The sequence below is a fragment of the Coturnix japonica genome, chromosome 2, assembly GCF_054131305.1.
Source record: "Coturnix japonica strain WE chromosome 2, WE-NBRP24, whole genome shotgun sequence".
Lineage (NCBI taxonomy): Eukaryota > Metazoa > Chordata > Aves > Galliformes > Phasianidae > Coturnix > Coturnix japonica.
In genome coordinates, this window is record NC_140664.1 from 91,733,127 (window position 1) to 91,757,341 (window position 24,215).

Below are 24,215 nucleotides of genomic sequence, written 5' to 3' on the forward strand. Positions count from 1 at the left end.
AAGATATCCAAAAACTATCTTGCAACACAGTGGATGACAAAAGAATCAAGTAACCTTTTTTCTCAAAATTTACACCTTATTCCTTCAGGAGGTACATCTGTCAAAATTATCCCAATTTATTCACATTTCTCAGTGTATGTATAATATTGAAATGAAGATGGAAGGTAGAATGTGGAATGAGAAGGGAAGGTAGAATGTGGAATGAGAGCAGATTCCTTTCCTGAAACTAAAGTTTTATTCATTTTGCTACTTTTTCCTGTTGCCAGTATTTACTAGGGGCAAATGGCTCTCCAGATAAGGAAACATGAAGGGTACCATGAACTTCTGAACAACTTTGGGTGTCAAGCAGCAGTTGGAGGTGTGAGGATGAGAATGGCAGTGCCCTGGAAACTAGCAATGGGAGGAGTACATTGCCCTTAATATAAGTCCTTTGCAAATAAATCCCTTCTAGCTATACTAAACAGATAGGAAAGCCAGCATCTGGGACTTTCCCTGTAAAAATCTGGCTTGAGATAACAATTCATTTTGGTCTGGAGCACGTTCTTTGTAATGTATGTATTCTGCTCTTGCACCTTTCCTTCAGTGCCTTCTGCATGTTTTTTAGCTTAATTTGCTCTCCTGCTTTTTATTTATTAGGTACGTTTACATGTGGATTAGAACACAAGCATGTTCTTGCTTCCCGTTCTTCTCCTTTCTGTTTCTAATTTAAGCCAGAAAGTGAAGTGGCCTTCTTCAGATGAATTGTTTTACTGTGTGACTCCCTCCCTTCCTCCTCCCCTCCACATACCTGCCAAGGTCCCTCTGCAAAATATCTGCTTGTCTAACTGTCAGTGCCACTGTGTCCTAAGCAAAATAGGCATCTCATGCTTTGAATAAAACATACCCTTAAAAAGTAATGTTAATATGCTGCACTGCACTCTCACAGCTAATCTTCTTACGGAGATTGTGCTGAAACTAAGCTGAGGGCCAAAGTAAACCAGGCTTTCACTTTTAATGATGAATGTTTCTGGAACAAAATGTATCAATCCCAGACAGAAATCATAGTTGAGATGGAGATAAGGTCAAAAATATGTATTAGTAACACAAAGGAGGGAAGAAAATTGGTGGAATGCTTCCTTTAAAGAAACAAAATAAAACCCACAGGTTAAAAAGATGCATCAGATTTGTAGGTCTGAATGAAACTTATCAAAACAAGCAGCCCAGATTCTTCAGAAACTGTTTCACTTGTGGAAACATCTAAGTGGGTTTTTACATCACGGTAAAGAAAAATATTTCCTAATTCCCTGTAACTTCCAGATTCAAGAACGCTCTGTGTACTATAATATTTTGATATGCCAATTATCTTTTATGTAGTGTAACTATCTGAATAGTTACACATGCCTGCTGTCACCAGGAGAGAAAGCCCGGAATGGCAAAGGATGTAATAATTACATGTCTTTAATTCCCAGGATATGGTATCAGGCAGCTACTGAAGAACTTTAAGCACATATTCAAAGACTTGTAGTCTTTGTCAAAGAGTACTTGATTTTAGCACTCCATTCAATTAGAACTTGAACTTGGGGGGAGGGGAAAAAAAAAAAAAAGAAAAAGGAAAAAGAAAAAGAAAAAGGAAAAAGAAAAAGAAAAAGGAAAGGAAAAAGAAAAAGAAAAAGAAAAAGAAAAAGAAAAAGAAAAAGAAAAAGAAAAAGAAAAAGAAAAAGAAAAAGAAAAAGAAAAAGAAAAAGAAAAAGAGAAAAAAAAAAACAGCTTAAAAGGGATTTTAAGCAAGCACTGAGGTGTAGTGAATGGGGAATCACCTAGAAACTGACCTCTGCACTGGGAGAAGGCTAGCAGGACCTCTGTGATCTGAACAGAGATGAAAAAAGGAGAGTCCTTCCTATCGCTCTGTTTCCTCAAGGGGAAAAATAATGTCAAGCAACGGTATGACTTCAGGGAGAGAGAGAAGTATGATGGCTTAGAGGAATAATTTCAGTTCATAAATACTCTAAGAAAAAACAGGAAATCTTATCCAACTGTCAGTGACAGTCTGTTCTGTTTATGTATTGCATTAATTGGAAGACATTAGCCAGTCGATTGCCTAAGGAATGAATTCCTTATATGCTTTGTATTTTTATGGCCTCCTATAATTGTATAAACAGTACCATGGTTACCTCTTACTTTGTCATGGTTTGATCATGCTGTCCTTCCTAAATCTTCCTGTTTGTCCTTCTCTGCCCTGTCCTTTGTCTCCGATGGCAGACTGATGAAGAAGAGGACACTGAGGTATGGTTCTTGGAAAGAGCATGTCATTCCCATGTCCCCTGCGTGCTGTGACATCTAACTTCTAACTCAGATATTGTGGACTGCTCAACTCATCTTCTCAAATGGAACTACAAACCATGACACTTTTCTCATAGCTTTTTGGCTCTATCATAAGGGTGCATTTTTGCAGTCAGCTTTAACCATATGCATACCTGCTCTCTTGAATAGGGATATCCCTATTGATATTGATTGAGATTGATTTGATCTGAGGACATAATAATTTAAAGTTTCATTATTTGTTTTCTTTTAGCATCTGTCTGCTAAACTGCAAAGTAGTCAGTGATCTAAATGTTGTAAGGATCATCAGTTTATTTGCATTAGGGATTTTCATGATAATTTCATAACCATTATTAAGCTGTTTGTGTCCAACTATTCCTATTTTATAAATTGTTTAAAAGCATAGGGATATATGGATGCAAAGTAAATTTTAATGGTTATCTTTGCCATATGAAATGTGAACAAGGTAATTGATTCACCATAGAGGCTAGCTATGGCATAGTTCATAATTTATCATGAATTCCTCCTGAAGATGATGTTAAAAATGAACTGAGGAGTGAATAAATAATTCAAGAACTATAAAGTACTGGTTATATTCATAATAAACCAGTTTATTGCTTTGCAGAGCATCTGTTGTGCAGTGCATTTTTTGTTCAGCATCAGGCTCTGAACATAAACAATGTGGCTTAAAGCTCAGTGTTTCAAAATATCACTTATTTGCTCAAGAGGCTGAGGCTTGGGCATTAATCTACATCAATGTTTGAAAGTTTAGTAAGTTAAACTAAATCTCCTGGCTGTGTCACTTCTCCCTGTTGATGGTTTATACTGTATAGATTGGGCTGCAGAAAGAAAATTACAGAAACCGACTTTTTATACCAGAGTTTGACTAACACGTGTGAATACTAATGGTTATCTGAAGTCATTATCTTTTTACTTTTCCTAAGGCAGTATTGATTAGATTTACAACCAATTGTATAGAAGTTAGTATTCTTAAAGGCAAAAACTATATGTACTTTCATAGAAGTTTCTAATTTTTTTTTTTTGTCTATTAATTGCACATGGTATTCTAGCACTTGCACATCTTCCACATCAAAATTTTCCAAGCTAGTACTTTAAAAACAAAACAAACTTCTCAGTATTAAAAATAAATATCACACTGTTATATTTAGCTTAGTGCCTTGTAGGGATTATTGTTTTGCTACTCAGCTTGCTGTCCTACCCCAAAAAGTCATTATGTTAGAATAGAATGATCCTGTTGGTGGTTTCCAGATGAAATATTTTCAGTTTGCAGCCTAACAGCCCAGGGGACTCAATCAAAGCTCTAAAAGTAGGGCTGAACCTTTTCTTCCAGTTTACTGTTCTCCGAAGGAAGGACTCTGAGGTCTGCACTGCTGTAGCTGACTGGCTTGATACCGTCAAGTTAATAAGTAATGTTGTTTAGTATGCAGAGGAGGAACAGAATGCAGCACACCTTCCTTTTTATCTGTGCTGGATCTGTAGGAATAAGAAAGATTAAAAGGAAAAGGAAAACAAATTTCAGTTTCTGAAAACTGATAGGACTGAAAGCACCAAGGGGCATTATTATCTATTGATGTCTGTTTGCTGATGAGAGCCTGTCGCTTCCATGTTTAGGACTGTATTTCAGACATGCTGTAGTCTTTCTGAAGATGAGAGTAACGGAGTGATTACCACTGTTGCAGCCTTTTTCAGGCAGAAGCTGGAGGAGGAGAGCAGCAAAGTGCTTCTGCTTCCAACGCACAGTGATGCAAGCCCCTGTTCTCCTCTGAAAGCGTCCATTCCTGCCATTGTTCACCTGGCTGCAATTCTTCATGATAGTTTTTAGTGGCTGATGGAGCTGTTGTATGTAGCTAATCCAGTTGCTGTTGTTAACATTGTTGTGGTGACAGCGAAGTCACGGGTGGGCTGGGCAAGCAGAGGGCAGATTCCAAAATCTCTCTAAGGTTTTGTTTGTTCTCCTAACTGCTGACAGCAATTTTTGTGTTTTGGCCATGAAATAATTTGGCTGGGTGTTTGTGGACCGGGGATTTTTTCAGCATTACTGGCAATGTATTTTAAGTTTACTGCACATGTCAGTGTTTTTGAGCAGTTTGAGAGTTCTCTGTGTAGCAATGCAGAGAGGCAGACCAGAGACCCCTGTGTTCCCAGATTGCTCTAACAGTCCTTCCTTGGTAGTGAAAGGTTATGGCAAAGGATAAAACCACATCAAGGGGCTATAGGAAAGAAGGGAACAGAAGGGGACAGACTCTTTAGCAGGGTCTGTTGCGGTAAAACAAGGGGAGGTGGTTTCAAACTAAAATAGGGGAGATATAGATTGGAGATGAGGAAGAAGTGTTTTATGATTAGGATGGCTGAGGCACTGGAACAGGTTGTTGGGAGTGGTAGTAGCTGTCATGTCCCTGGAGACACTAAAGGTGAGGCTGGAGGGGGTTCTGAGCACCATGATCTGACTGTAGGTGTTCATTGCAGGGGAGCTGAACTAGACGAACTTTAGAAAGATCCTTCCAACTCAAACCATTCTATGATCTGCAAGGACAAGGATTTAGGCTTCCCCTCTTACAAGTCATCACCTGGACGCTGACCTGTTGTCTGTACTCTTTTTAGTTAAAAAAAACAAATCTTCTTTCCTTCCACAGTCTGGCAAGTTCTCCAGCACCTCACCCTCCTCCCCAGTCCAGCCCCAAGGCCTGCAATATGCTGAGGATGCCGCAGAGCATGAGAACATGAAGGCTGTACTGAAGACCTCCTCTGTTAGTGGGGAGAGCACCACAGCGCTGGGGGTTCGCACTCGCAGCCGGGTCAGCAGGGGTAAGTGCTGGCAGTTTCCTGTTAGCCATCTTCAGTAGTGGTACTGCAGCTTCTGGGTGGCCTAAGCATAGGAGAAACAATGGCAGGAAGGGTCAGAAAGGGAGGTGAAAACCCCAGTAGTATTTGCACACTGGAGGTGGCAATTTGGAACATGAGCATATAGACAAAATATTGCTGGAGGGTGGTGTGAGCACAGAGCAGCAAAGTTCTATCCTCTGCCTCAGCAGCTTCACTGCTTACTCACACTCCAGTTTCTATTCCTGTTTTCATTATGAAACCAAAATGGTATATACATGGTGTTATTTTCTCCTGGTTTTGAGCAGAAGAAAATGAAAGTAGCAACTCAAAGAGAAAGAGCCATGTAGCATTTTATGAGCAATAGGAGAGAAAAAGGGGACAAGAAAAAGACAGGTTCTTCGATTAGCAGCAGAGCTACTGGACTAAGAGGGGTCTAGGGACATGAAAAACTGCTGTGGACTGGCCTATGCCTTCCTGCTGTCCCAACCTCCTTCTCTGAGGTCCACAGTGCTATGCTGTTTCTAGTGTCAGCATAAGTGACTTCTGAAAGCTGACACAGAGGAAGTGAAAACCTGACCCATTCCTTTGTTTCCAACACCTGATTCTCTGACAGAAGAGTTCAATGATACAGCCATTCTTGGCAATAAGATACCTTTGCTTTTTGTCCAAGACGTGATTCACCAGTGTACCTCTTCAGAAGAGCAGCCACTAAACCACTTCCTTGTTGCTAAATCATTTTGCAGAGACTGAGATCACCAATTTATTTTTTTTTTGTCTCCACCTTATGCCCTCCTATACAAATACTACCCGGGAGATGCTACTGAAGCATTGGGGAATACACCAACATTTAAGTTCATAGCTTTCTGTTTTCATATTTCTTTTCCATTATATCTAGATATCTTACATTTTCTTCCTTCTTTTTGGTGTCACTAATACCTTATCCAGAGCATTCACCACTATGGGCATTTATTAAGGTTTTAAACCATGATTCTGTTTAATTAGGTTTCACTGCTCCAGTTTCAGAAGCAAGCCAACTAGCTAAAGTAAAAAGATGAAATAATTTAAGTTGCTCTGTACAAGTAGAACAGCTGAAGTAATCCACTGACTGCTAACAAGCAGTGTGTCCTGATAATGAAAGTCAGCTTGCATTCCCCTGAAGAATAGCAGAGGCAGAGGAAGGGTGAGCCAGACAGAAGTTTGTCAGGAGCACTATCATAATGGAAATGCTCTTGCTGAGAGCCAGGAGAAAAGCAGCAGAACAAAGTGCTAATCAAAGCTGTTGTTTATTGACATCAGAAATGTAAAATGGAGTAGTCTTGCCAGTGACTTCTGTTTGCAGTTCTAACACACCCATTCCTTTGCAAAGCTTGCTGTCAGTGTTCTCACTACATACTAGCCTTCAAATCATTCAAAAAAGAAAAAGCATGTGGAACAGTAGTCTGTTGTGAAGGAACCAAAAGATGTGTCTGACACAGCTCTTTGGAGTAAGGAGTGCCAGATCCTTGCATTCAAAGACATGGCTTTCTATCTGCGGCTTTAACCAAAATTGCTTATTTAGCTTTTCAGCTTGCCAGCAACTCTTGCTTTTCTGCTCACAGCAGAGTATGTGCAGTTGTGCCAGGACACATATGTATTGAGGACGTGGATTGTCTCTTGTGAAAGGGACAACTAGACATGTCAGACGCTATGTTTTTCTCCTTTCTGTATACTGTGATACAGATGTTTTAAAAGAGATTGTTCTCCTCTTTTAGTAAAAAGGACCTGTCTTGGCGATTTGAATCAGTTTATAACATATGTTCTGTCTTCCAGTCTTTGTGTAATTGGAGCAGAGACAGACATGGCCACACAACACTTCAGCTACACAGTCTGTAGCAGACATTTGCCAGTTGTATGGTCATGAATAATACTCTGAGACTAAAAGGAGTAGAAAGTTGTAATTGCATTTGAGCTCTACATTGTTTGCTGATACAGCAGAGAGTCTAGGTTATTATTTTAAAATATTCTCCAATAGGCAGATTCTTCTCCTTTGGCCGGTTTGAAGTAGCAGTGACTGAGCTGCCTGCTTCAATTCTCCAGAAAGCCAATTCTGAATCCAAAGTGATGCAAGAGGCTCTTCTTGTCTTTTCCCTAAGTATATTTGCTGGACTTTTCCAGGCCGTATCGGTTCATGGAATGCTGGCAATGACGATTCGCCTAATGCAACGGATGATGCAGCAGATGAGATCATGGATCGCATTGTAAAGTCCGCCACACAAGTGCCAAGCCAGCGAGCGGTGCCTAGAGAGAGAAAGCGGTCACGAGCAAATAGGAAGTCATGTGAGTAAATGGTTATTAAAGTTATCAGAAAAAGAGCAAACATTTATGTATCTTGGTGATTAAATTTGTCTTCTACTATTGCAGACATGCGCTGGTAGTACCTTGGTAGTATACTTATGATTGGGATATATGTCTCCTACAGTTGTTTCAACAGTGTTGTGCACAGTGGGTGACTATCTTCTAGAGAAATTCTGATGTCTGTAGCAGCAACAGAAGAATGTTTTATGGTGCTTTAGGGCTTCTCTGATGACAGTACTTATTCAAAACAAAAGTAGTTAGATCAGGACTTCAAACTGAGACTCGCTTAAATACCATAAGGTACTGTGAAGTGGCATAAAGATTAATAGTTCTGTCTGTAAGCTGAATTTATTCATAAGCAAGACATAATTTGGAAGATTTCATCTTTTAAAAAATCTTTCATGTTGTATATCATCCTTTTGCTGCCCTGTAAAGCAAAATGTCTAGTGCTGTTTGATTGCAAAATGGTTGAGGAGAAGCCCCTGGGAAGAAAAGGTCACACATTTATAAAATGGTCTAATGTTGTAGTGTGACTACAGGGCAGAGCTGTGGCATGCTAGTTTAAACAATTTGATTTCATGCTTTAAAAAATGCAATGTTTAAGAGGCTATGATCTCTTGAGTTTTTTTTCCTTACGTGCAGGGACTACTGTCATTACTGTGAGATGGATAAGTACCCAAAGGATATAAGAATTTGGTCTTAAATGTCATTCACCAAATGTGGCTTTTTGACTACCTTTCCATCCATCTTTTTAGCATTTCTGGGAAGTTAGGACAAAGAGAAGTCAACAACAGTGAGTGAAAAATCACACAGAACTTCTTTTATTTTTGGAGTTGCTCTAACAAAGCTGTTGATTGAAACCATTTGATATAAGCGGTAGTTGATTGCTATAAACTAGCATGTGCTGAAAGCATATTCACTTTCACCAACATGCTAAGAAAAGAACTTCTGCATGTGGCAAGAGTAAATTCAAAGTGGATGCTTGATAGATGAGGCAGACTTTCAGCAAATGAAATGAGCTGACACTGGATTATCCACCTTACCCTTTGTCATGCACTGTGCCGTACCACTCATGGCATCACCTTCTGCTGCTCCCCACTTCCCCACACAGTTCTGGTGCTCTGCACATGCTGACTGCCCCAGTTGGCTTGTGCATATGAAATAAACCTCCTGTGTGTTTGCCTATCTCTATGTTTTTTCCTATTCTAAGTTATTTCATCTGTTAGCAACCTTGTCTTTGTGCACACGCACTAAAAAGTCTGATTTCTGCTTATACTGTGCATCTTTTTCCCAAGGAAGCACTTGCTGAATTTAAAAAAAAAAAAAAAAAAAAAAAAAAAAGTGATAATAAAAATAGTATCTATTTTTCTACAGAGCTGGCTTTTGCACTTACTCAGTGCAAACAGTAACAGGGATTAAGCATTCACTAAATGTTTAGGCTGCAACTGATTTCCGCAGTAATTAATCATGATAGACTCCAGCTCTTTTGCTTGTTTGTTCTTCAAGATCTGGATGAGGCTTTAAAATGGATTAAAAGGCAGTTTCAAAACAAACATGAAGTTCAGCAGATTAGCATCTGTTTTCATAAATGAAATATGTGGTAGTAGCTGGTGTACCTGAGTAACTAAAAAATTGAGTAGTTTAACTCTAAAATGCACTCAGCTGGACTGATAACATGGCAGCTCCAGAAAAGAGCAGAGATCAGCCCTTGTCAATGCAGAATGTGAGTTAAATAAGCAGAAAATCTCCCTAGTAGAAATATAACACAAGTCCTGCATGTAATAAAGTAAACGAGGGAGACATCATTGCACTCCACAACTTCCTAAAGGGAGGTTGTGGTGAGGAGGGGCTTGGCCTCTTCTGCCAGGCAACAAACTGGACTCCAGGAAATGGCCACACGTTGAATCAGATGAGGTTTAGACTGGACAGAAGAAGGAACTTTTTCTCTCAGAGAGTGGTCAGGCACTGGAATGGCCTGCCCAGGGAGGTGGTGGAGTCGCCATCCCTGGCAGTGTTCAAAAGGCATCTGGATAGGGAGCTAGGAGATACGGTTTAGGTATGGTAAAGGGAAGATGGTTGGACTAGATGGTCTTGTAGCTCATTTCCAACCTTGTGATTCTATGATTCTGTGATTCTATGAAATTTTAGTCATAGTTTCACTATTAGGATTTGCAGATGCCACAGTATTTGTTATTGGCAGAGCTAAGAGACTCAAATCTCTGTTCAGTTTGGTTCACCAGGTTCGGTCTCCAGGGTCCCATATACATCTTTTCATCTTGAGAAGAGTATTTAGTCTCATCAAAGTGAAACTCAGTTGAATGTTTTTTTCTGTGCATTATATACCATGTATCTAATTGTTTTCAGTGCGTAACTGAAAATCTCTGAGGCTCACTTAAAATTCACCTGTTTTTAATGAAACTGGGATAAATTCTATGCCTTCAGCAAAATTGGAAACCCAGAAGATTTGTGTGCACTGCATGTGTTTGCTGGGGTTTAGGTAAAACTTTCAGATGGGCAAGGGTTTTTTGCTGTAGACAAAGACACAAAAATATGAAGTAAAAAGTGATAGTCAAGTATAGTCGGTTAGGGGAAAACAGAAATAGGAATGTGGAAAAGGTTCAGTTAAGTTCAGTAAATAATTGCAGTTAGAAAAATTGGCTATTTTGGTAACATTCACTTAACAGTTTTATCTTTTGTCTTTGTTGAGCATTGTGACTGTATCTGCTATGCAGAAAGCTTAATTAGATCTTAATGATGTGAAAAAATTTAAACACTCAAGGCAATCAGCAGAACCTTAATTTGGGAGGAGGAATAAGGCAGTGAGTAATCCAAAGACAGATGGAAATATCTTTATGTGCTAGTTGAAGATACAAAGGGTGACTGATAATACCAGATGTAACTGAATCTGACTGAGAACTGGTAGGAAGGGATTTGTTCAGCAGGGGCTGAAATGAACTAATGAAAGCTAACGTACATGGTAAATACATGATGTCCGAGTTCCTGTGGTGATCTGCCGAGGGAAGATTTATTCTGTTCTGGACATCTATACACTGAAGGTTTTTAAAGATAAAATCTGACATTTAGAAATACAATAACCAACTGGAAGTCATTGCCTCATGATGGGTGTTCAGTGACCTACCTACTGTATTTGAGTGGTGTTATATATGCAAAAACAGCATTACAGTTGTATTATTTCATTAGAAGCCTCGACAGAGAGCTGCGGGAGTGAATGAGCCACAGTTGAAATGCTCTTTCACCCCTGGAGGTGGTCATTCAAAGACAGCTTCAAGGCAAGTTGCCATGGGAAGATTCTTCCGTTTTTTCGCTCTGATGTGTCAGCAACAGACTCCAGCTTCTAGAGATACCAGTTAGTGTGTTTTAAAAGCATGAAATGAAAATTAGGCTGCAAAATATATTGTTCCCATTCTGGAAGACTGAGGGAAGCTTTCTGTGAGAGAAGTTTTTATAACAACAGGGAGCGGTTCTACTTAGCAGAGAAATAAAACAATAATATAATTTGGATTGTCTGTATCTTCTGCCAGGTTAAGATGACCTTTACAAATGATGCCATAACAAACAATGAGTGCAAAGGAAAGATGAAATAAGGAAATTTTAAGAATCGGTCTATTTTATAGTTCAAATTCCAATGAATATAATTGATAAAGTTAATTTTAGCAACTTATAAAATGGAACTGGGGGCCAAAAATGAAATCCTCTATATGAGATAGCACCGATATTTCAAAAAAGCAACTGTAAAGAATGGAGCTTATTCATTTAGTTCAAATGGGTCTGAATTGGAAAAAAAGAAAAAAAGGAAGATGAATGCAAAGTATGTAAGCAGAATTTGCTGTGTAGATTACAAGCAGTGAAGTAAGAAACAACTTGTACAAAGACTAGGGCTGTTCCTAAATAGAAATTCATGAACAGCCTCTGTGCAAATTTTATCTATCTGGGGGAAAAAAAAAGCAAAATTATTCTAACCATGGAAGCTTTGATACAACAGAAGACATGTAAAGACATAGAGTATCATCCATAGAAGACTTTACTTAAATGAACTGGAAAAAAAAAACAAACACCATTGCTGGACAAGTAGGAAGTTGATGCTGTTTCCCTTCTAGACATGGCTGTTTATTTACAGCATCCATCTCCTAGCATAAAATCATTGTCTCAGGATTAAGTTTTTGTGGAGTAGCCTGGACATCTTTCTGTTTGTTCCAACTGACTAGACAGATCTGTGTCAGGAGTGTGATATAATTCCCATAACTCAGCATCACAAAGATCATACTCCGTTTTTTTTAGGAGTGAGCCAGCATTCAGAAAGTATTCAAACTAACCTTTGCTTATGGAGCATTATACTTGGAAACACTGAGCCAGACAGAGTGGATTTCTGACCTCTGTGAATGACCAGGTCAGAGCTCTGAAAAAGGACAAAGAAAAACTCCCGTGGATTCATTACCTTACTGAAATGCTCGCTAAGCCACAGTTTATCATAAAGATATCATATCATCATTCAAAATGCAATTCCCATAAGGCAACTAGACTGAAACACAAACCTGTATATTCTCCCTTTATGAATTAATTATTAGTATTAGTATTATTAGTACCAGCAGGTATTTCATACTTGAAAATGTATTTCCTGGCTCCCTAAAGTCAAGGCATTTGACAAAGAGTGAGGATCCTATTGTGTTCTTTCCAACAAATAATTTCAGATAACTGCTCCAAGGAGATAGGTCGTTAAAGATGACTATACAGCATTATACTCATTTGGATCTTCATCTTACCCTGAATGGTCATAATATAGGACCCAGGTGTGACTAATATCTGACAGTAAGTACCACATATTCTAGCGGTGGTTACACTGTATTCTGCCAGAGGGTAGTTTTTCCCAAACATAGCTTTTATCTCACTCTTTTTATGTGCACTCTGGTTTCTCTTAGATTTTATTAAAACTAAAAATCTGCTTAGATTTGTATTGGAGAAATCAGTTTGGAGCAGAAAATTGAATCAGAATCCAATATTTGAATGAAAAGACTTGATCGATATTATTTGTGATGTTTAGAAAAGAGACAGGAGAGGGATAGAATCATAGAATGGTTAGGGTTGGAAGGGACCCCAAGGATCATCAAGTTCCAATACCCTGCCACAGGCAGGGCCACCAACCTCCATATCTAATACTAGACCAAGCTACCCAGGGCCACATCCAACTTGGCCTTGAACACCTCCATGACGGCTTACTCTTTTATTAGATGTTGGAGTCATATACTAGCCCCAAAATATACCTGGTAACTGACCTATGGGATATGGATACATCATAAGGATTTAATCATTTGTTTGTGTAATGTCTTGTGGAGAGTAAAACAGTCTTTTTGGTGAAATGGATCTGAGACATGACTCAAGTAATCTGTCAAACTCGTACAAGGGGGCTGTGGAGGAGATAGGAATTGAATCAAGATTATCTGAATCCTAGACAAATAAGCTCAGGGCTGATGGATTAAGTTTAACTGCAGAACATCCCAGGTCAGGTATTTCTGCTAAATTCCACCTTCAGTAAACGTGAAATGGGAGTAAGCATGCTATCATCATGTGCCAAAATAAGGGAAAGAACTCTGCCAAAGAACCAGGCTTGGAAACAGGTTTTAGACAAGTTTTAATAACACATGCAGAGCTGCTTTGGAATAGATGTGTTTATAAGCAAACAAAATAATAGGTGGGAGTCTATTTGAATCTGGAAGTGTGTAATTTTTGTTTGGAAGTCACAGAGTGCTTCGGTTAACTTTTTCTTCTCCTTTTTTTTTCCCCCCCCCATTATTTTTTTATTTTCGTGTCACTTCACTTACTTTTTCTGGCTATGAAAAGACACAGAAGTGCCAAAATACCAGGAGGGAGACTGTTCTGGTATTTATGGCCAGACTAGAAGCAGGAGTTAATGGAAATTATGCTTAAGAAAAAACAACAGAAACCTTACAAGAAGAAGGTCTATATAAAACACTTTAAAGAATAGCAACTTTACCTAGAATTTGCAGTGAATGATTTAGCGTTTGAGTAAGAGGATCCTATCAGAAGTTAGAAGTGAGGTAATCTAGTTAGTGATGTACATTTATCAACAGTTCCTTGTGTTTAGAAAAAGTAAATATTTTACAGATTGTATTAAGTCTGTGTGTCCTCAGTATTGAGCCTCCAGAAGGTCAACACCCGGTTAATAAAAATCTAATTATTGAATGAAAGCAGAATGTGAGATAAAGCTCTTAAAACTCTGGCAGTTAGGATGTTATCTTCCCAAGATGCCAAGATAGCTAGTGTCTTTTGGATGCCTTTTAAGTAGTACATTCTTTCATCCTTAGAATGGCACGATCTTTGCAAGAGTGACAAAACTGTGCTGAATGACCTATGGTAAAATAGTAGCAGTAACTTAAAAAAAAGTATCAATAATAATTAATTAATGGACTTACAGATGACCACAGTAAGTGGTAGCAATGGATGTAGCCTATCAGGGTGAGGCCTTTGTAGTCCTTTGCCTCACCACTGCTAGAGGCCATTATCGACAGCTGTAGGAGAAAGAAAAGGACAGGTAGGATAATTCTGCACAGTTCAACATGGGGTATCCTTCAGAACAAAAGTATTTGTGAAAGCTTTTCTAAAAATCCGGTAAAAAATAACTTTTAAGAGAGGCTTAAATTCATTTTCCAGTCACTGTTTTAGAGGAATCTATGAGTCATTGCTGTAATAAAATTTATTCTGATGCAAATTTTTTTTTGTATGGGGCTCATACTTGCTGCTTGAAGTAGCTTTCATTTTCTTATATTGGAAAAGTCAGATAGAAAAGTAACCAAACCTACATAATTCAGATCTCCTTAATTTTCCTTTGAATTCTGTTAACAGTGTTCAGAGATCCTGTGATATATAGAATTTGTTCAATATTAAGCAGCTTTATTTTGATTCAGCAGCAGAAAATGAAAAGTGAGAAAACACTGCATTGACCAGAGAAGTCAGAATTAAAAATGCAATTTTTGCAGCAATTTGTCCCTGTAGAGAGAAGGCAGAGATGTATGTTGAGCACTATACAGACTCGTACATGTTACAATATGAACACAAGCACAAAGGAGATGATGTAGATATATGGAGAAAACTGCTGCTGCAGTAAATTATCCCTAGTGATTTTAGAGTGACCGCCACTTTGTGTGATCACGTCTTGCCCAGACACGCTGCTCCATGGAGGAGGAGGTGGCCACAGCTTGGATTTTGGTCTTAGCACAGATTAAACTCTGGCAAATGAAGCCCATTGCTCAGCAGAATCCCATGGCTGAGCCAGACCATTGCCACAATCCATCTGCTGTATCTCAGCATTGGGAGAACCAAAAATAAGATTGATCTACAACTTTTCCTGCACTTCTAGACAAAGATTTATAGGTGCTGGAATTGTTCTGGCCATCTCTCCTTACCCAAATGGCACTTTCTTTGTTACAAGAAAGGAACAAAGGTAACATGGAAGAAACTGGTAAGTAATGGGCAGCTGGTAAAGAGCAAGTTATATCAGTATACCTAGGAGATCGAGCTGCTCATGTTCCCTGGTTACAAAAGTTTGGTATTAACATTTTCATTAAAATCTGTTTTTCTTTAAGAATTTATGCTTTTGGTAATTATTCAGCTGTAGTTCTGTAGAAAAGAAAGCTGGTTTTACATAATCAGTTTGCATTTTCCAAGAGATACACATAGTTCATTTCACTTTCACCAGTTTCCTATTCACTGTGTCAGTGAATTCATTTAAAGTACATCATTTCTCTTTAGGCAGCATATTTTAAGATATATTTCAGGGCTTTTGAATTTTTGTTACAAGATTCATTTCCAAAATTGGGATAGTTAAGTTCCAAGTATTAAAAAACTAATAAACGGTTGTGGAACACACTGTTAGCCTTCTGTTGATAGGATATACATTTTGTTTTGTTTCTTTCTCTAAGTTTTTTTTCCTCTGTAAGTTTTTGGGTGTTTTTTTTTTTCTTTCTGTAAGGCTTTCAGATCTAACACTGGTCAGCAGCATGCTCCTTGTATGTACATCATCCTTCCTTCTTGAAGGAGAATTGTTTTCAGCAACAAGAGTACGTAATCAAGATCAAACTGCTGCTGTGGGAAGCACTTCATCTGAGACAGAAAAATAAGGAGGTAGAAGGCTGCTTTACAAGTCTCCTTATAAAAGAAGTGCAGTAACAAATATGGTCTCATGCAGTTTTCTAGAAGACAGTTGTGATACCACAGCTGCCAAAGAGAGCCCTCTGCTGCCACAAAGATGTGTAACACAAGGATCTATGTAAGCAAGAATTTGACTGCACCTGAATGCAAGGGTCAGGTGCATCTTTGTTAGGAGATTAAAAAATAATAATAATAATTTTTTTAAAAAAAAGAGCTTCACACAAAGCTACTATACATTTATCTTGCCTCAGTCAAAAAGTGTATATATAGTGTGTATATATATATGGCTTTCTCTAGGCAGAACAGTGCCACCTGATCAGCATAACTACAGGATTGTTGTGATTATAGTTATTTTTAATCTGACAGGCCTGTGGAGATGATTCCTTCTGCTGTTGTATTTTCCAACACAGATTCCTGACGGAGATGATAATTGATTTGAGTTCCCCAGAACCCATGTATTCAAACATGGTCACACTTCCCTGCCAAGTAAATCCTGAGCTCTGTGTTTATAAGCCTGAGCTACCCCGTTAGTGAAAGTCTGTTACTTAATCATATATCACTTGAAAATAGACTTCAAGTCATTTCACAGTTTGTAAATGGAATTTAAAAGCTGCATGTCCAAAGCACTTGTGTTAGATGGCTTTATTTTTTGTATCCTATTTCCTGCCTTTTTTGTCCTGTGCATTTTTAATGCATGGTCAAGTCTTACATAGTGCTTAAGTTCAGACTCTGTTGTTACTGAGCTCTATATTCTCGATGCTTCACCTATTAATAATGAACTCACTTCTGATTGATAGATTTAATTAAGTGGGAAAAATGATGAAGGAGGTGGCAGCATGATTGCTTTTAGTTTAGATCACAGAACTCCTACAAATGAGGGTGCATTTTTTTGTCATGGGAAGTTTGCAAGAAAGGAGTTATGTCCTTCTTCCCTCTTCAGTTTTAGGATTGTATAAATGATTATATGTGAAATAAGCTAGAAATTGCAGCTTCAATTACATGTTGATATTACTTTAAAAACAGTATCTTCATGGTGTTTCAAGCAATATTACTTTTTGTTCCTTAAAACAAAAGCCACCCAGAGAGGAACAAATTTGAGTATGATACTTTGTCCATCAACAATGCCAGACTGCTCTTTATGTCACCGATAGCATCAGTTACTCCTGGTGGTGGCTGCACTACTGTTTCTTGTTAGGAGAGACTTGCACCATCTATGAAGCAGAACTGCAATGCAGGACAGCCATACATTGTCTCCTGGAGCTCTCAGTATGGCAAAGCAAAGACCATGTATCGCTTGGCTTTACCTCTTCAGAGATGTGCCTGCAAAATCCAAAAACTCACCTACAAATCACTGTAAGAAAATCTTTACACTTCATTCTTTTACTATAATTTTTACACATCTAGGCCTGCTCATATTATGCATTGAGATACGCATGACCGAGTTTCAGTATGGCTTATATAGACAGTGATATAATAATACATAAATGCAGAAAAAGATTAAAAGGAATGGACGTGATTGAGAGTGTCCAGATTGAGCTTTTGTGTTGCAAATTGCCATTGGCAAACTCACTGCAGTAAAGTCCAAGGCAACATATTGAAAATATGAGAAAACAGACTGGGTGTGCAGGCTGCATTTTCAAAGGGTAACAGAAAATAAAATTAGGATACATGAAATGAAATGATATGGTAGAGCTAGTTTGTATTGCCTCTTATAATTTGCTTTCCTGCTGTCCTTGCTGTGTAATTTTCTTTGTGCCAAATGAGCAAGTAGCAGCTGCATTACCTTTGCATCTGGGCCTGGAGGAAAGTTCTGTGGCTGCCACATCTTTTTATAGTAAGAGGGACACGAACTCTGCAACTTCTTGAGGAGGAAAATGGTCCTATCTATGCAGAGAATATTCAGCATTGCAAATGACTTTGCCATACAAGTGTTATATATACATTCCAGAATCCATTGCAAATGTAAGAGTAAATGGCACTAGGCAGGTTTTTCTCAACTGTTTGTTCCATCTTAAAAAATAAGAAATCAAACAACAGCAAAGTAGGAGAGTAAATCAGGAGCACCATTTGCCCTTTAAAGAGCCGTCAGCATCTCAATAACAGTATCCAACTAAACTACACTTAGGGAATCATGTTTTTAGAATCATCCCCGTGTTCTATGAGGGCCTTATGTCTGTGCAGATTCTGACCCAGTGGGCATAGTCAAATTCATCAAGTTCCTCACAAGCACAAAGCATTCTGCCAAGATATAAAATAGAATTCTAGATTTCCTGATTAACAAAGAATATCATACCCTCTGACCCCATAAGAACAACATTGGTTTCTTGGTTATGGAATCTCAGCAGGCCTAGATTGTGGCAAGAGTCAAAGTTATGTTCTCTCTCCGTTATGTTTCTTTAGCAAACATTTTAAAAATTGCTTAAAGAACCTAAAAGGTCATTTGAAAGCCTTATTTTTATTGTCACTGCCTCCAAAATACATTCCATAATTCAGTTTAATGTGATCTGCAGCAGGCCAAGAGTTTTACAAGCCAAGATATTATGTCTAGTCCAGTCAGAGACACGACAGAGTTCACTGCAGAGGGGAGAGTGAAGATCTAGTTTGAGAAATGTAATTTTGCAATGCCTATAAAACACAAAAGGAAAATATCTCTCCACATTCAATTCTGATGACTGAACTTGTCCATGACCTCTCCCAGAGTGAAGGAGCCTTACCAAATCCATTATGGGGAAGAAGAATAAAGTCCAAGGACATCTGTTTAACAACATGACACAAGGTTCACCCACCTCCCTGAGTGGTCCCTGCTCCTGTAGATAGCTCAGCTGCCTTACGGCTTCCTTGCCCACAAGCCTTCACAGTCCACCAGCCAGTGCAGAGAGCAGTGAAAAACTCTTCTGTGCTACTGGTGATGCTGCATCCATCAGCTGTATTGTCTAGTAAGGATAAGTACTGTGAGTAATTTGCACATACTGCATGTAATTTTCATACAAAGATACCAATACCCTTTATCAGGCCACTTGTGTCTCCCTGAGTGCAAACTCCTGCAAACTACAAGTGGATTCATCTGTGTCTGCTTGGCTGAAAGCAAAAATTCGGTCATTTGGGTCTGGACTGTGATTCTGTCAGCTGTTATCCTTCAGGTTGCCTGCTGACGGTGGACAGCTTGAATCTTGCAAATAGTCACAGTACTTTGCAGCATTTGGCCCCACATGCTTAGTTTATACAAGTCAGCAGCTGACTGTGTTTATGGGAACCATTCTGTCGCTGGCAAGTTTCTTCACCTCTTTGCTTTTTATTAACCATTTTCTTGACAGTCTTGTTAGGACTGCCAAACTCTTACACTGTTTGGAGCTGTTTCCTCGGAACTGCTGCCCTTAAAAGCTCAGGTCACTGAGATGTCTTAAATGCAAGTTATCTTTGTCATAAGAGAGACCTGGATAAATAAGAACAATCAACCAAGGGATGCCAAGAGATTGTTTTGTTTAATTACAGTTACACGTGTCTCAGCAGTTCACTGAGTGCTATTATTCCTATTTGTTTAGCAGTGGCACAAAAAGTATAAACCAGGGGTTGGCATCTGTTGCATGAGGTGTGTGGCAGACCCAGGACAAGGCACTGGCCCATGTCATATGCTGCATTACTGGAATTTTTTAGTCATCCAAGGGTTATAAGCAAGGCTCTCTGACAAGGGCATAATACATTTGATAGATCTGCATCTGGAGATTCAGAGAAGCCTTGTTTATTTAAAGAAGAAAGTGTTGTTTCTGTTCTTGTTTGTTTTTCATGAAGATGGTTTCTGCTGTGGAATTTTAGCTCCTGATTATGGCTTTTTAAAGGAAGCTCATGCAAGTTTTTTTGAAGAGACCAATATGATATTGTAAATCCATTTGGCTTTTTCTAGTAAGCTAGTAATTCCATAATTTGGGCCTGGCTGGTACCTGAAAAGCTCTACTTTAAATCAGTGTATGTGAGTCTCTGCTAATACCCCTGCAGTGTTGATGGCTAAGCTAGCCATGGTGCCTTCTTTGCTCATGTACTATAGAGTGTACAAAAAAAAAAAAAAAACTGATCTAAGCAGGTTGTTAAGCCAGGTGAGCAGTTCAGGGTAACCTTTACTTGTAATGAGAGAAGAATTTCTGCTACAGCTTTCAGAGCATTTTCAAAGTGTTTTGCTCTTTTGATAGCACATGTTTAGTTTTAACTCACTTTGACTTTATGAGTTGCTTTTAACTTAATCCCATGCTGCTTTAACCAAAGCATCGTTAAACTTGGAAGATATTGCTGATCCCTATTGTAGGAAAAAGTGGCTGTCAAGAAGGGTTGCCATGCAGACCTCTGGTGATCTTTAGTCATTTTTCAAACACTGCAGGAGATAGGATTTAATCTTGAAAAGAAACTTTCAAGCAACAGTTCAGTAACAGTGGAACAATTATAAATTTGGTACTCACATCTCAATTAAACTCAGTAACTGATGGAAATGGTTTGACTATTACACATAGGTCATATTTGTCCTACCTGCATGGTGCCAGATGTACAGATATTCCATCTTTTGCCCTTCTGTTATTTCCTTGTTTTTGATATTGATCCGTCCACCCCTCTCACTCCCACCATACCCTTGAACGTGACTGCTCAGTTTCAGTTACACAGAGTCAATATCTTTAGAAGTTAGATGTCTGAATTATACTAGACAACAGCAATGCAAGAAGTTCTTCACTACCACCTGTAATTCCTTTTGCTTTTCCTCTAGACTTAATTATTTTGAAACTGAATATATTTTGTTCAACGTAGTCACTGTTTATGCTTTGCATGCAGATAAAACTTTTAAATGTGCGTATGTACTTAAATGTAATGTAATGTACTTAAAGAATATCAAAGTTTGGAGTGAACACCTTGCTTGCATCTTGAGCATACCTGAAAATCGTGGCAGTAGGAAACTGAGGAAAACACCGTGTGCAGTCACACTGTTACTTAGATTTCTGAGTGAAGAATGTAAATGTGAATTTTAGAAGTTTTATGTTATAGCTACCATTCAGAATACTTCATAGGAAAGTAAGAAAAGAAAATTTGACCAAGAATTATCACTCAAATTCATATAAAATTAAGTACAAAGTGACAAAGATGATCAGATATGGGCTTCAATGAGGGAACACAACAGAAGAAAAGTGAGCGTGTATGAGCACAGTATTTGTAATGATTTGAATTGACTATAAAATTATTACATTTTAAATCTTTTTAGTGTAGGGAGATTATTTTTACCCTTTAGAATGGTCACAAAGAATTTAATAGGGATAAATTCAATCGAGCCCTGTAAAGATCCAGAAGCTCTTTTAAAAATTCTTTGTGAGATAATGGGGTACATGATACTTTCTGTGCACTGAGAATCCACTCATAAAATCTTAGAGAAAAAATAATAAAATGCGGTGATGTTTATCCTGAGAAATTTTTTGTTGACTAAATGACAATGACAAATGGCTTTCCCCTGACTTTTTGGAGTTGAATAGCAACTCTTGATCTGATTCGGTATGCATGTTGAGTGTTTTTCAGCTGAAATCCTCCTGTAATTATCACTTTTAATTGTTTGCATTTTCTTTTTTTTTATTATTTTTATTATTTTTTATTTATTTATTTATTTTATTTTCTCTCCTTTTGGAATTTATGGCCATGCAGTGAGAAGGACACTAAAGAGCGGACTGACACCAGAAGAAGCCAAAGCTTTGGGCCTCATCAGCACCTCTGAGATGCAGGTTTGACGTCCCAGAGGCGGCAACGAGAAGATCTGTCATCTGAAACACATGGGCTGACAACCCTTCGGCATGGCATTGTTGTGCCGGCCTCATCTGCTGCTCCCAACATCCCGTCTTCTGTTAGTTCAATTTTAATAAGCAACAAAAAGTGGAAACCCACAGGCAGGGCAGGAGAAGGGTGTGCCACGGCTCAGTACAACATCCTGACGGTAGCTAGGGAAGCGCATGAATGCCTGTAGGTAAAAGCATGTGGCTGCTTCTCTCATGGTGTGTTGATGTGGGTAGGAGGGGCCTTTCTCTGAGTTATCTGTCATTATGTGAGCTGTGTTTGCGTTGGCTTTCCTTGTGCCCCGTTTTAGTCATTGTAAATGTATGGCATTTTGTCAATGCAATGAACAGTCCTTAAAGAAGCAAAATAACTCCTGTTACAGCAACCCCGAATTTTCCTGGAGCTGATTCATTAAGCAAATATGCACAGTCTGTGCAACCCTGTGGTTTGTTTTGTTTTATTTTGCCACCAAAGAATGTAAAAATGTATGTGTACCTTTGTATATGTACAGAATGAATGTGTGGATATATGTGTATCTATACACAGTCATGGTGTGAAGTCGTGCTCCTGCTGAAGCTAGCTGGACCATGACTGTCACTCTGGGGCCTTACCCCTCCACCAGGACAGGAGGAAAAGAATGTCATTTTGTAGAAACTCAATGTTATTCAATTGTATTCATCCTGTGGGGTAGGAAATGGCCTGCAATACAAGAAGAGAGTGTAGGATCCTGAATTCGTGTGTATTAATACACGCTTTTACTGTACATAGCACCATGGACACAGAGGAGAGGTCACAGAATACTTCTCTCTTGATGAGCTTTGGCTGTGCTGTCCATTTGTACGGTTTCAAAGAAATCTGCGCCTACAATTTACACACTCAGTAAATGCATTCAGATAGTAACATCAGGAAGTTTTGTTTACTTGCCTGTGCCCTTCATGCTGCTTTTCTCTGCTGCAAGATAATGTGGTGGTGATTTATTTCGAAGTAATTGATCTGAACGTGAAATGGCCCTGCTAAAAGCCTGCTGTGGTTTTGCTGTTCTTTACTCTCTTTTCTTCTTTCTTTTTTGTGGTTATCCTTGATGCAAGTGGATAGGGTACCATAGGGAACACTCCAGTATGCTTGCCCTCATCTCACTGTCTGATAGCTGACTTTTTGTAACTGCCCTCAACATGTGTATTTGGAGAACTTTTAGTCAGCTCATCTGCCTTTAAGTGGAGGACAAAAACATGAGTGAAGATGACTTGAACACAGTCACCTTAGCCAGTGCTGAAGCATTTTTAAGACAACTGCAGTTAACAGTAACATAAAAGGGAACTTTTAAAGCCAAAGTCTATCTTATCCTCAATGATGCACAAGATTATCTCTTTCCATTGCCTTAGACTCTAAGATTAAGGGAATATGTGCCTAGGAGTAGCAGTTGAGGCTTCCTTCAAATAAGATGTCTGGGGAACAGCAGTTTAGTCATGGTTACAGGAACTAATTCTGATTGCAGAACTCACTAGAAAGGTAGGATTAGTCTATGCTGGGCTTATAGTGTCACAGCTGTGTTGTTTCTGTTCACTTAAATTAGGTCGAGTACATCTGCAAGTTACTCTGCTCTCTTTTAAGGACAGGAAATTCCTAGATTGTATAGGTTATTAGCAACAAACAGAATAAAACTGTGAAACCTTGATCATTCATGGTGTCACACTGAATGGAGCATCCAATTGGTTAGAGAATCAAGTAGCTGACAGCTCTACAACAAGATCTGTGTTGTAGCATCCTATCTGTGCTGTCTTCACTGTCAGTAGTAACATTTCAGTTTTTATTTGCTCTTGCCTTGGATCTTCATGTGTGAAAGTCTGTGGAGTAAAAAGTCACTTGTGAGTAAATGTTCTTAAGGAAGGCACTGAGTAGGATGTGATTTTTCCCCTCTGTTAAAAAGTCAATTTTAAATGCAGGCAGAAGGCAGCAGTTTTGTAATTAATAAAATGTGTTGTGTGTTGGAAAGTATAAAAAGGAAGGTCAGGAAACAGAAAGGAGTGGCATATAATTATCTCACTATAAAATAAGCAAGATCTACTGGCATCTGGGGTTTAAAGCTGATCTTTATGTGCTGCCTTCTACTATGAACTTTAGTAATTTATCTTAAGGTATTTTAAACAAAGAAATGAAGGTAATGGAGGTTTGTGGAGGTCTTTGAGGTCTGAAAGATGAAGACACCCTGAATGTAATAGTTATGTTGAGCTGTTCTACCTGTTTAGTGATAAAAGCAGCCTAAGTGCAACAAAATGTATTTACAATGACAGAGGTTCTGCATATGATTGGAGAGAATCGCATACCTTTAAAAGTCAGTATTTTAACTAAAATTTACTCAGTGTGCAAAGTGGTTAGCTGCTTGTGACCGCTTGCTAACTGGAAATATATTTGTGTCATTTAGATATAGCACAATATCTGTGCCTGTAAGAATAAGGTTGCTCATGAATTAGAAATAGTTGGACTTAGGTATTTTCCAGAAATATTAAAAAAAAAAAAAAAAAAAAAAAAAAGTGTAAAATTTCATATGCTGCTTACTAAGGAGAAGTTTAAATATGGTGAACAGGGCTAGAATATGGTCAGAAAAAAATTCCCATTTCTTTCAGATACTTTGTATGCAAGTGTGTACATGTGAAGCATACTATTCCGTGTCCATTCTTCCATTATTATTGGTTTTTTGTGGTTTTTTCCTAATCTTCTGCTTTCTGCCTGTAAAACTGACACCAATTTTTCTGAAGGATAAC

At 38.5% G+C, this 24,215-nt stretch overlaps 1 protein-coding gene across 24 annotated transcripts in view; it reads left to right on the forward strand.

Moving 5' to 3' along the window:
- Positions 1 to 23,984, forward strand: part of FHOD3 (formin homology 2 domain containing 3) — a 351,512-nt gene extending 327,528 nt beyond the window's left edge. For 15 of the 24 annotated variants that reach the window (XM_015854309.3, XM_085538045.1, XM_085538040.1 and 12 more), the window contains 4 exons: positions 2,239 to 2,262; positions 4,953 to 5,124; positions 7,297 to 7,458; positions 21,328 to 23,984. In XM_015854309.3, the coding sequence (XP_015709795.2) occupies positions 2,239 to 2,262; positions 4,953 to 5,124; positions 7,297 to 7,458; positions 21,328 to 21,410 (441 nt within the window). In that variant the 3' untranslated portion in view covers positions 21,411 to 23,984. Of the gene's footprint in view, positions 1 to 2,238; positions 2,263 to 4,952; positions 5,125 to 7,296; positions 7,459 to 8,231; positions 8,260 to 21,327 lie in introns of those variants that run through there. The other 9 variants (XM_085538039.1, XM_085538046.1, XM_085538042.1 and 6 more) reach the window with 2 other exon arrangements.
- The last annotated feature ends 231 nt before the right edge of the window (positions 23,985 to 24,215 follow it).